The sequence below is a fragment of the Heptranchias perlo genome, chromosome 31 (assembly GCF_035084215.1).
Source record: "Heptranchias perlo isolate sHepPer1 chromosome 31, sHepPer1.hap1, whole genome shotgun sequence".
Classification (NCBI taxonomy): domain Eukaryota; kingdom Metazoa; phylum Chordata; class Chondrichthyes; order Hexanchiformes; family Hexanchidae; genus Heptranchias; species Heptranchias perlo.
Genome location: NC_090355.1, coordinates 33262053 through 33275796, shown reverse-complemented (window position 1 = coordinate 33275796; position 13744 = coordinate 33262053). Strand labels below are relative to the sequence as shown.

General features: G+C 40.7%; 1 protein-coding gene across 1 annotated transcript in view; it reads left to right on the top strand.

Moving 5' to 3' along the window:
- Positions 1–13744, top strand: part of pomt1 (protein-O-mannosyltransferase 1) — a 41787-nt gene that overhangs the window by 6089 nt on the left and 21954 nt on the right. Inside the window, exons 3-9 of the mRNA XM_067969918.1 lie at positions 3947–4053; positions 6066–6116; positions 8939–9085; positions 9343–9454; positions 9551–9616; positions 10395–10488; positions 12812–12967. Of these exons, the coding sequence (XP_067826019.1) occupies positions 3947–4053; positions 6066–6116; positions 8939–9085; positions 9343–9454; positions 9551–9616; positions 10395–10488; positions 12812–12967 (733 nt within the window). The remainder of the gene's footprint in view (positions 1–3946; positions 4054–6065; positions 6117–8938; positions 9086–9342; positions 9455–9550; positions 9617–10394; positions 10489–12811; positions 12968–13744) is intronic.

The window sequence follows — 13744 nt, the reverse complement described above, 5'->3', positions numbered from 1 at the left end:
CGCTGAAAGCGAGCATTCAGGTGCAGCAAGCAGTTAGGAAGGCAAATGGTATGTTGGCCTTCATTGCAAGAGGATTTGAGTACAGGAGCAGGGATGTCTTACTGCAGTTATACAGGGCCTTGGTGAGACCACATCTGGAGTATTGTGTGCAGTTTTGGTCTCCTTATCTGAGGAAGGATGTCCTTGCCATGGAGTGAGTGCAACAAAAGTTTACTAGACTGATTCCTGGGATGGCAGGACTGACTTATGAGGAGAGATTGGATTGACTAGGCCTATATTCACTAGAGTTTAGAAGAATGAGAGGTGATCAGCTATGATCTTATCAAATGGAGGAGCAGGCACGAGGGGCTGAATGGCCTACTCCTGTTCCTATGTTCCTATCTCATCGAAGCATATAAAATTCTAACAGGACTAAACAGACTAGATGCAGAGAGGATGTTCCCGATGGCTGGGGAGTCCAGAACGAGGGGTCACAGTCTCAGGATACGGAGTATGCCATTTAGAACCGAGATGAGAAATTTCTTCACTCAGAAAGTGGTGAACCTGTGGAATTCTCTACCACAGAAGACAGTGGAGGCCAAGTCATTAGATGTATTCAAGAAGGAGATAGATATATTTCTTAATGCTAAAGGGATCAAGGGAAATGGGGAAAAAGCAGGAACAGGGTACTGAATTAGACGATCAGCCATGATCATTTTGAATGGCGGAGCAAATCCGAAGGGCCGAATGGCCTACTCTTGCTCCTATTTTCTATGTTTCTATGTGTAAGAATATAGATATGTTTTTACATTGTTTTTAATACCGAACAGTTAATGTAGGCAGAATTGGTTTAAACTGTATGGTTATAGATCCTATCTTTTGATCACAATGACACTCCTGGGTAAAGTCATAGTTCAGGAAGAGCAAAGATAGGAAGCAAAGGCTGCTGAGATAACATTGGAAAAGGATGATAACTTTAGGCAATGGAGCAGGATATTGATATGGTATGTGTGTGGGTTCAGCAATCTGATGACCTAAGGATCATAAGATGCACAACAAAGTTACAAACTCAATAATCTCCGGGTCACAAGCTAAAAACTTGATCTAAGTGAAGTGTAAAAGTCATGCAATTATATATGAGCAATGAAATTATGCCCCTCCCCAGTTGAATAGACTGTGAAAATGCCATGCTGGGGGCATTTGCAGTACTTTATCCAGGTGGTTCACCCATGAATGGTGGCTGCCTGGGTGACATTCTGCATATGACCTCGGCAAGGAGTCAACACGTTGAGGAAAGGCCTTGACTATCTCTTTGACACTGGATGGTAGCTTGAGGATCACCACTCCAGTTGTGTTTGCTTTTCTTCTTCCTCCTCCCATGGCTTTTCCTGCATTTCTGATTTCTCTCAATCTTGTGCCATTTGGTTCATGGACTTCCTCAAGGTCTCTTACATTTTATGCTCTAATGATGAAAAATATCTGACTTGCTGTCCTTTGTTCAAACCATTTCTTTACAGCTTTTGATTTTAATGTTTACCAGTAGCCGTTCAGTAGGTTCTGCTCTCTCATTCCTCACTAAATCGTACTTCATAACTCTCGGGTTAGTTAGGAGCCATGTATCAAAGCTATCTAGTTTGTTCTCTTCTGTATCAGTTGAGGACCAAGTATATGCTCTACAGGTCAAAATCAGGAAAATAACTACACTGAAGATTTTCATTTTTGCTTGTAAAGGATTTTAAGGTAGGGTCAATCAGGTTTTAAGTACTTTATAAGGTCCTGCTGCTCCACCTTTATGCCAAGCTATGACTTTCAAAATCTTTCATCCAATATCATTCTTCCAAGATAGACAAACTCGTTGACTTTCTTCCATACATGACCCTATTAGGGTGGTATCGGTCATTTCATTAGTCCTCAAGATGGCTGTCACTTCATCTTTATACTTAATAATAAGCCCAAACTTCTGTGACATCTCGTTGTTTGAGAGTTAGCATTTCCCATGCGCCTGCCAGTAGAGCTATATCATCTCAAGACTCCAGATCTTGTGCTCATTATTCTCCTATGCTCACTCCACTGTTCTTTGTAACCTTCATTACAATACCATCCATGAGATGATAAACATGGTTGGGACACATCACACCTATGTCTGTTTCCGTTTCTGATGTTGAACCACTCATTGAAATTTCCTTCATACCGTACACAAATACAGATACCTCCACATGTGTTCTTCAGTATCTGTATGATCTTCAGTGGTATGGGACTCCCCAAACCATCTCTCCAAACCAAATGCTATGCATTCATTTCAGGAGGGAGGAAGGAAATTCTTGAGATTTGTTTAAAAAAAAAATATTTTCTAGTGTAATAGTTTACTTGCTTAATCATCTTTGAGGGCTGTCGCTTTAAGGTGGCAAAGTGGTTTGCAGGGATCAGTGACCCAGGGAGCAATGCCATCAGGAGCTAAGGCTCCTGGTAGCGTCATTCAAGGCAGATAAGTCAAAGGGTAGAAGTCGGATGAAGTGTTGCCAGTGGATCTTTAAGTGTGGGGCTATGATTCTCGAGGTAAGGTTCTCAATCACGCTAATTGAAATGGCTAATTGACTTGGTGCAACGGTAACCCTTCACCTCTGATATTGTCTTTGTGGCAAAAGTTCTGTACCATATTGGAGATCTGCAGAGGTCACACTCCCTGCTGGCTTGGAGGAACATCATAGCATTTTGCCAAAAATATACTCATCCCAGCTGGAGCTTTGCCTGGTAAACAGACATTTAAGACCAATGAATAACTCAGTGACAAATGGTAAACTGTTCAGAAAGGAGATAGATATTCAGTTATTGAGCAAACTCTATGTTAAGCCTGTAACATAGAGCTTAACTCGTAGCAAAGGCTGATAACCCTGAAAAATGAAACACTTCTATAAGCTGATCCTTAGTTTAACACTCTGGGGAAAGGTCAAAACTCATATTAACCAGTTAGATAAGTTATTAGGCACAGTGTTGGCAATAATGGATATACTGAAGAATGAAAGCCTTCACAGAACTCCTGGAAAGCACTGCCAAGGACAGAGTGGAATCTCAATACAGTACCTAAACAAAGATTGGCAACTGAGAGAGTTTCCTGCCTAAAAGCACAAAGACCACAGGCAAAGACTAGCCAGACAAGTTTTGGAAGCATCCTTCAGCACTTTCAAAAGCAAGGATTTAGAAACAAGTTTTCTATACCCAACATTAAGTGTGATATTGATAAATACACCAGCTGTTATTTTACCAATTGAAAGCAGGGAACTAGTGGAAAAGATTACTCTTAAAATAGGTGGTGACTGCCTTTTGATGAAAGCCACGGCACTGGTTGCCAAGGTAGCCATCCTCAAAATCTATCACGGAGTGTGATGATTGTGTTATAAAGCTTTAACACTTTTCAGCATCTGGTTGAGTACTGGAAGTAGTGCTCAGAGCTCTTCAAGCCAGCAAACAATGCTGACCCCAAAGCCTAAAGATTCAGTCCAACAGAAATGTGATCATTTGCAGAACAATTACAAATGGCCCTATTCTCCTTTTCTTCCTCTTCACCAAATGTTTTGCAGATTAGTTTTGCTTAATCCCAGGCGTTTATAGCCGTTAACCTGAGATTCAGTGAAAACACTGATATCCTAGAGAGCATGGTTGAAGGTGCAAAAGGAAATAGATGGGTTGGCAGTGGTTTTTGTAGACACAACAAAGGGATTACGAATCATATCTGTTTTAAGAAACCTGTTATCAATAATTACTGATGAAATTGAAAAAATAGCAGTCTACCTATATTTAATTACCAAATTTTTGCAACTTCACAGTTTGATATGAAGAAGTATTCTCATAACCTCATTGTTGGATTCATCATGAAACCATTAGCAGACAAGCTGGTTACTACACTTAGTTCAGCTTTCTCCCAGTTCCTTAGAGGTTCATTGATTGTTGCACCCAAATCTCTTCCCAGGTTTGATGAAGTTTATTATGGACAGTTTGTTTCCTTGTACATGAAACAAATGTTTTTTATTGACGACAGCGGACCGCCACTTGGTCACATGATTCTGGCCATTGGAGGTAAGAAAACAACAGCTTTTAAAGAAAAGTTTTAAAATAATTGCTGCATTCACGATCGTTTTTTGCTATCACTAACGGTTATTCGCCAAGAATAGCTAATAATTTTTCAACGTTGTTGGTAACAGAGCAAAGAACAGCAATATTTGTAAATATTAATTCCCACTTATACTTTCTCCATGCTCAAAATTGTTCATGCTATGTGGGAAGCAGACCACTGAATTCTCTAAAACTTTTAATATCTGTGATTGTCTGTGAAAGTGTACTGACTAGAATGAGATTGGATGGTTCTACTGTTTTTCCTTGTTCAATGTCTGTTTTTGTATCTTGGGGTTTAGAACTGATATGCTCAGCCGCTAGGATTAGAACCACATGGCCTGGCTCTGAGCCATAGGAAGATCTGTGCTGAGTTAGCCATCTTAGTCAATAACTTGAATATAGTCCCTTTTAAAGTACAGAAGCACTCCAAGCTACCTTAGGTGTTCAGACACTGAACAGGATTTGAGAGATGATTTCAGAGATGGTGGAGGTAACCAAAGGTGTGGCTGAAGAGGATTTTTTAAAGTGGAGTGAGGTGTAACGAGGTGTGTAGGAAGAGAATATCTACGAAGAAAAGAGTGGAGGGTGTGACCTTGGACGTGGGGCTAGAGATGGTTGAAGAGGTAGGGTGAAGGGAATTATACAAGGATTTTGAAATGGATGCACTGGTGGATGGGGTGTTAGTGGGCATCATTGAGGGTAAGGATGATAGACTAGCAGCACTTAGTATGGGAAAAGAGCTGGGCAGCAGAGTTCTGAGTGAGTTAGAGTTTGTCCAGGGTGGAGTTGGGGAAGCCAGCAGACCTTTGGAGAAGTTGAGCCTGGAGGTGTTTAAGGCATAGATGAGGATTTCCATGGCAGTAGGTATTTGATTTGGATAACTTTAAGTACAGAAGCACTCTAAGACACCTCAGGGGCTTAGACACTGAACAGGATTTGAGAGAAAATTTCAGAGATGGTGGAGATGACTAATGGCGTGGCTGAAGAGGTTTTACGGAGGTTTTTTTTAAGGTGGAGTGAGGTGTAGGAAGAGAATTCCAGAGTGCCAAAGTAATGCTCAGTAAGCAAAGAAAGGAGTGGAGAGTATGAACTAGGATGTAGGGCTGGAGGTGGTTCAAGAGATAGGGTGAAGGTAGATGATGTTATGGAGGTGGAAATAGGTGGTCTTGATGACTGACAGAATGTGGGCCTTGAATCGAACCATGAGCTACGGAGAAGAGAAGAGTGGAGAGGACAACCATATTGATGATGGCGGAGAGGTTGAGGAGGGATAGTACACTGTGGTCACAGTCAAACAGGGTGGCATTAATGATTTTGACTAAGGTGGTCTTCATGCTATGGGTGACATGTAGACTAGGCAAGGATATTATGGTGGGAGGGGTGATGAAATATTGGAGGACCTTGGAGAGGAACAGGAGCTTAGAAATAGCAGGTGATTTTGGAGTGCTCCAGTGCACTTCAGCACGACTGGCCTAGGAAAGGCTAAATGTGCCAAAGTTCCCACTCCTGATTGTTATCCAGTGACCCTTGCTGAAGATCCCCATATATGTGAAGAATTGGGCTGCCTTGATCAAATAGCCCAATGACATTCATGCACACTAAAGAAAGGTATCAGAGGGCTTCAACCATACAACTGTATCCCAGCATGGCTACCACCTTTTAGAGCGTGGGAAGGAAATAATATGCTACCAGATGGGGTGGGTAGATAATGGGAGTATAATAACACAGCACACAACTGCAGGAGTAGTGATGCACAGCATCAGCAGAAAGGAAAGTTGCAATTGCCATTTAGTCATTGAGACTCTTTTCAGCTATGGCAAAGCAGTGACATTCTTTTTGATCATTAAAACTTGATTTTGATTTTCTGTCTAATTTCAAAAATATAAAATTGCGAAGGATCTGTAAAAGAACTTAGGTATTTGTTTCTTTTTAAAAGGTACTAATCGCTATTCATGATGTCTTTGTTTAATTTACAGCATATTTTGGTGGTTTTGATGGGAACTTTGTTTGGAACAGAATTGGCGCAGGTAGGAGTCACTCGTTCTTTTTCACTATTACGTTTATTCTGGTGAAAGTGAGCAGTAATGTGACGGCCCAAATTAAGTGACACTCCACACAAGTGAAAATAGCGAACAAAAGCTCATGTAAAACATTTTATCTGTTGTATACATGCCACCTACTGGCTCTAAGTAGAACCTCAAGTTCTGTTCATACATACTGCCAGTCCCCGCTGGACTGTGTTAAATGCAGAATTCTTTTACATATGTAAGACCTAATAAGTAGCCTTAAACATATTTCCAACTTCTGTGGTTGGTCTGGTAAGTGGGTTTCGTGTGGTAGTAGAGTATCTCGTCTCTGGCAGTGTGACTTTTCTTTTTAAAAAGTGGGGGTACACTTTACTGCTCGTGCATTTTGACAATACTACATTTATATTGCCTCTCAGTCACTACAAAATTGAGGGCGTGTGGATAAGAGAAATGGGGCTGTAATTAGCCTGAAGCCAAGCCGTAAACCAGCTCATAGTTAAAAGAAATAGTTTGGGTTTGATAGAGCTTTGGCGAAGTACTGACTGAGTATGCATCTGTCAACAAGGAGAATCAAGTACTAGGATGAGTTTTGAGGACATTTGATTGTACATTGAAACAGGTTCATTTAACACTCTACTAAGGGTACGGTTCCCCAGTGGTTATAGTACTGGATTAGCAACCCAGAGGTCATGAATTCAAAATCCACCTTGGCAAGTTGTGAAATTAAATTCAATAAATCTGGTAATTTGGGGGTTAGCACCAGAATAATTACCATACATGGTAATGGAGGAGTCTCGGTCGTTAGCTGATAGATATGATTCTGTATCAAACTGTTGTTCAGTCGGACAACACTCCCAACCTGGACACTAGCTCTTAGATGTTGGCCAGCAAAGTTGACTGGAGCGAGATTGCCGTAGTGTTGTGCTGATAGGTCCATTCGATTTCCTTCTTGTTGAGTTTGTGGCGATTGTTGAGGATTATGAAATGACGATATATGTCCGTCAGGGTGGTGTTTGACTTGAGGGTGATGATGTTCCCATAGTATAAGAACATAAGAAATAGGAGCAAGAGTAGGCCATACGGCCCCTCGAGCCTGCTCTATCATTCAATCAGATCATGGCTGATCTTCTATCTCAACTCCACTTTCCTGTCCGATCCCCATAACCCTTGATTTCCTCTAGAGTCCAAAAATTTATCTATCTCAGTCTTGAATATACTCAACGACTCAGCATCCACAGCCCTCTAGAGTAGTGAATTCCAAAGATTCACAACCCTCTGAGTGAAGAAATGTCTCCTCATCTCAGTCTTAAATGGCTGACCCCTTATCCTGCTACTATGCCCTCTAGTTCTAGATTATTACTGCTTTTGTTCTTGGTGGAAGATATCACAAGGAGGGAGGTGCTGTCATAGTAACCTGGGTGAATTGCTGTAATGCTGTACTTCGTACATACTGCAGCTGCAGTGTGCTGGTGGTGGAAGGGGGCGGATATTGATTCCAGTGACGGGCACCAATTAAGCGAACTGCTGTGTCCTGGGTGATGTCATGCTTATTGAATGTTGTTCCCCACTGCATCCATCCAGGCACAGAATGTACTCTGGACAGGGGGTTTCAGTATGCACCCCGAGGAGTGGCTTGGTAATACCACCGATGACTGAGCTGGCAGGCAGAGATCATCAAAAAATCAGCTTGGTGGCTGGCATTGGTGTACCAACTCAGGATAGTGTGGACAGGTTCCTGCCAAGCATGTTCCTGGCCTTAATTAAATCATGGTGCTGAGCTGGGATTGAAGCAGATCTACAGAGAGCAAGTGAGAATAAGAATACTGCAGCTTGATCCCCATTCTAAACACCTGTTAACAACCAGTTAAAATGCAGCATGGACAGAAGCTTGACCCAAGTTCATCTCTGCGCCAAGATCACACAGCACGCAGTGTGCGTTTTTAGATCACAAAACGATGAGTGGCATCTGCCAACCCGATGTTCTCTTGGGGGGGAGATGGAAGAAGCTTTGAGTTCAAAGAAATAAGATTTTTTTTAAATGCAATTTAAAAGACAGCTTTTACTGGACCATCAATTTATGGTAAAAAATGGACTTTAAAGGTCCTTGTGTATATCTCATTCTCAAGGCAGCATGGTGTGTGCAATTTTAGTTTTGCCTACTTTTAAAAGGATGTCGATGCTCTAGAATTCAGAACTGTGACTTGAGGACCCAAGGGTTGGGTGAAGTTAACAGAACTGAACTTGTTTAAATTGCTGAAGAGTCAATTGAGAGGGAATATAACTAGATCTTTAAAATATTGTAACACGTGTTTCCAAACAGAATGGATTTATCTCCAAAGGAGATTTATGCATTGTACTGACTACTGCAAGATGATGCTAAATCATAGGATCACCTTCCTCCTTTTTCTCTACTACTTCAGTACAATTTGTTGTATGGAGACTATGAACAAATGAAGGAGATTTACTTTCATCTTCCACTGACCAAAGCTGGCCCATTTTTCCCCTCTCTTTTTCTCTTACTTGGAGTTGATGAATTTATTATGTAAATTTTCCCTTCTCTCAACGATCACTCTGCTAACACCTTTTTAAAACGTCCAAGGCAAGCAAGTCAGAATGTGGCAGTTTAAACCGTGTGGAAACCATGTGGATTTGGCAGAACTTGTTGAATGGGTAATATTAAGTGGTTTCTCCTGTTCTGTTGTATGTGGAGTTCGAACGTCAATCAAAGACTGGGGAAGTTTACAACAAAGGTGGGTAGTCTTCCTTTTCTACCAGTTGGAACAGTATATTATTGTAATACATTTATATTTTCTTTTTCTCAGAGTATACAGGGAATGTCCCAGTTTGGAACCTGAGGCTCCTGCCAGCTCTAGCTGGTGCACTCTGCATCTCGCTGGCGTACCAGATCGTAGTAGAGCTCAAGTATTCACACTTCTCAGCTCTTATGGCTGCTCTCCTTATCATGTTTGGTAAGAGCTACAATAAGTACAAAGAGAAATATGGCATTCAAGTTGTAACATGGCCTTTTTAGTAAACGTTACAGAATGTAGAATGCATGGTCCGCAAGCTGTATAAACACTCAACTTTGTCATTTATGTGCATGTGGTTGATTCCATTTGTATTACTGTGTGGTATCTGCTTTACAAGTATTGATGTCTGCTAAAAAGTGTTTATGCAATATTCTTCCAGTAATGTAGTTGTGCTCTATTATTTTCTTTTGGCACAGAAAATGCCTTAATAACCCAGTCACGGTTTATGCTCCTGGAATCAGTTCTCATTTTCTTTGCACTGCTGGCAGTTTTGTCTTATCTGAAATTCTACAATATGCAGAGACACAGGTATGATGAAACATTTATATGTTGTCTCCATGTTGTGAACTTGAAAAGAATGCAATTAAGAAGTTAATGCCTCATGTCAATTGTGATTTGTTTCAGTACATTCTCAGTGAGATGGTGGTTTTGGCTTTTCCTAACTGGAATAGCATGTACACTTGCTATTGGGTGAGTTCTTTCACATACCTTCAAACTAGCAACTGCAGCTCATCTGCCTGCTGCAAGCTGAACAAGAGAAAGTGGCAGCTGAATTACTGTTCTTGATCTAATCTCCCTGAAAAGTATTGCACAGCTCCAACACGCATTAGCGTAATCTATAGTAGATTGTCTTCATTTTAATACAATTAAGAACAAGGTGAAAAAGTAGAAGTGGAAATTTGGGCTCTCCCACTGCGCACCTGGTGTGTTGTTGAGCCATTCGTACCAGGAAAGTCCTAAATTTGATGCCCGGTCTGTGATTAATTGGCTAATCTCAGCCAGGTTGGCAGGGATGCTACAATTGGTCTCTGTATCCCTGGGGTAAGAAGGGAGAAGAAAATTAAGCCAGGATTCCTATCCTGATCACTATGTGGTGACCCTTGTTGAAAAGTTCATGTGTGCACATCAGGTGTGCTTTAGCTGCTGTCTAACCTGGGAGCTTCCTGGTCTGTGGCTCATTTCCATACTGGATGGTTTATGAACCCACTGATCCTTTGCAGGATCTCATGGCATACATACTGCTAGTTTCATTTCTACTTCAATCTTGACTTTTCAAAAAAGTTAACTAAATACTGTAATGCCCTGGAACATGAGTGCTGCAGCGTTTTCTGTCCATTATATGGTGGTTCATTATAATTTACGCTTTAGTGTGAAAAGCTCGATCCTCTGTTATTAGCTTAATTAAAAGTGTAATCATTGGATTTTTGAACATAGGTCCATGGTTGATCTTATTTTGGTGTGTTTACAGGGTAAAATATATGGGATTGTTCACTTACCTGCTTCTATTGACTATTGCTGGAGTACATACTTGGCAGATAATTGGAGATACAACGTTATCGAATGTAGGTATCTATGCTACTGATATTAATTTAGCTTTGCATGTTGGAGTTTTATATAGTACATCAGTTGGTTTAGCAATTTTGGAACCTGAATACACATCTTTACTAACAGATGTCCTGTGGCATTGCTACAGTAAGTCAGAGGATACACTATTATATAAGGACAAGAGTAATATACCATATAATATGCAAATATAGTATTATGCTACTATGGTAAAAGTAATAGTCCATTAAAGTGACAGAGTCTGATTGCTGAATGTAGGCACATTCCAAGATCAATTAGAAGGTAAAAAGAAAAGAAAGACTTGCATTTATATAGCGCCTTTCGCGACCTCAGGACCTCCAAAAGCGCTTTACAGCCAGTGAAGTACTTTTTTTGAAGTGTAGTCACTGTTGTAATATAGGAAACACAGCAGCCAATTTGCACACAGCAATGTGAGCACAGTAGTACCGTTTGGGTACATTCTGATGTCAATTAAAGGATGTCTGTTTCTCTGCAGTTTGACAACTGGTTGCAAATTGGCTCTTCCTATGGTCAGAAAAATCTCACAGGCAATAAAAAAAATGTTAAAGATTATTTTGCGTGTGTGACAGATTTGACACTAATATATCCTAGCAGAACTCCATTGGTGTTGCTTGCAGGTAGAATGGGGTTCAACGGGGGTGGTCATTTAAAGCCACTGCCCTGTGGGCAAGTAATCTAAACAGGCAAATGCAGGTAATTATAGCTGCTTCTAAATTAGAGGGCAGTTGTAACTGCTTGTAAATTTTTGGCTCCAGGTTAGAAAAGCCTGTCCATATACTGATACAAATTCTGCCTGTCCCTGGTTTCTGGAGAAGAGTCTCAAATGGCTTTGAAATTCTGATAGTTCTAACATAAGCCATATGAACATGAGTTAATTACTTGTTTTGAGAGACTCGTTCAAATGTACCAATTGGCCACTGAAGTGTGGCATGGAGAGAAAGAAAGCAACACTGTTGTTACCACATGATATTGGTACCATAACAGTCCAAGGAACAGAGAGGAAATGCACTCAACATGATGCATGGCAGAGTTCAAATGCATTTTTGGCTTTAACAGCATTTTAACCAATATCAGTTATTCTAGTGAAGTTTGTTATAGGACTTTGCACATGATATATATTAATTACCTGGACTTGGGTATAGAGGGTATAATATCAAAGTTTGCAGATGACACAAAATTTGGAAATGTCGTAAACAATGTGGAGTAACAGACTTCAGGAGACCATAGATAGATTGGTGAAATGGGCAGACGCATGGTAGATGTGTGAACTTGAAGTGATACATTTTGATAGGAAGGATGAGGAGAGGCAATATAAACTAAATGGTACAATTTTAAAAGGGGTGCAGAAACAGAGAGACCTGGGGGTGTATGTACTCCAATCTTTGAAGGTGACAGGACAAGTTGAGAAAGCAGTTAGTAAAGCATATGGGATCCTGGGCTTTATAAAAGGAGGCATAGAGTACAAAAGCAAGGAAGTTATGCAAAACTTTCATAAAACAATGGTTAGGCCTCAGCTGGAGTATTGTGTCCACTTCTGAGCACCACACTTTAGGAAGGAGAGCAAGGCCATAGAGAAGGTGCAGAAGAGATTTACTAGAATAGTACCAGGGATGGGGGACTTCAGTTATTGGAGAGACTGGGGAAGCTGGCGTTGTTTTCCTTCGAGCAGAGACGATTAAGAGCAGATATGATAGAGGTGTTCAAAATTGAGAACTGTTTTGATAGAGTAAATAAGGAGAAACTATTTGCAGTGGCAGAAGGGACGGTAACCAGAGGACACAGATTTAAGGTGATTGGCAAAAGAACCAGAGGCAACACGAGGAAATTTTTTTATGCAGCAATTTGTTATGATGTGGAATGCATGGCCTGAAAGGTTGGTGGAAGTAGATTCAATAATAACTTTCAAAAGGGAATTGGATAAAGACTTGAAGGGAAAAAATTTACAGGGCTGTGGGGTAAGAGCAGGGGAATGGGACTAATTGGATAGCTCTTTCAAAGAGCCGGCACAGGCACGATGGGCCGAATGGCCTCTTTCTGTGCTGCACCATACCACATTGTCAGGACACCCTTATTTTGTTCTCTTGGACTAGCAAAAATATTCCCAAGGCCTGAATCATACCTTTTAATGTGTGTGTTGTCTGCTTGTTGGCTGAATTAACGATGTTACAAAGCAGGGAACATGGAAATGGCACTCTGTGTTCTATGTCCTCACATTATGGATTCCATAAACGAGCAATTAGCCAATTGGCTAGAATTTAAAGATTAAGTAAACTTTGTAATTTCGGTTGCAATCTCTTGCAGGTCACAGTGGTGTATCATGTTCTGGCCCGGGTGTTTGCACTTTTAGTCCTCCCAGTAATCTTGTATTTGGGCTTCTTCTATGTCCACCTGAACTTGTTGTATCGCTCTGGACCACATGACCAAATAATGACTAGTACGTTTCAAGCCAGCCTGGAGGTAAGACCGTCGAGTATGTACACTGGGCAATGCTAGCACTACATCAGCTCTGTTTTGCATATAATCTTTTAATAAGAGTTGCAGATGAGAAGAAAACTATGTAGAAAGTATTGTATTTCAGGATGTTTGGGGGGGGGAGGGTGAAAGATGCAGATGAAGGAGCTGTCTGAGGAACCGCTGAAGGAAGGTGAAGAGCACACAACATTGGGAGCAGCAGTAGCAGCGGAAAGGGAATTGATATGAGTTTTAAATGGTTATGTTATAGGCTGTCCTATCGCTTGTTATGGTCCCATGCTAGTTTATGTCTATTTTTTTGAGATAATATGGAGTGAATACTATTTATCAGTATACTTAAACGGACATTGTGTGTTTCTGAAGTGACTCTCGGCGCAGTGTTGTGGTTCTGAGAAACAAGACATTGATCAGACTGCTTGAAGAATTTTTCAAGAGTTTGTGCACAATCCTTACATACACAATTTCATTTGGCACTAGGATGCATTCAAGACCGTTGGAAAACACTAAGTAACACTGAAGATTATTCAGCCTCAAGGCTAACAGGAAGGTGAAACTGAAATACTTCACAATATCTCATTGACTAGTGCAACTCTAAAAGAGTTCAGAATTATAATTGCAATATGTATTTTATGCTGATTGAAATTACAATATACCTTAATGTGATTTAGTTAAAGTAACTAGTTTGTCATTCATTACAGTATTTTCAAGGAGCAATAGTCCTGGTTAGCTGGAATGGCAATAGGAACACTGCATTTGGCTTCA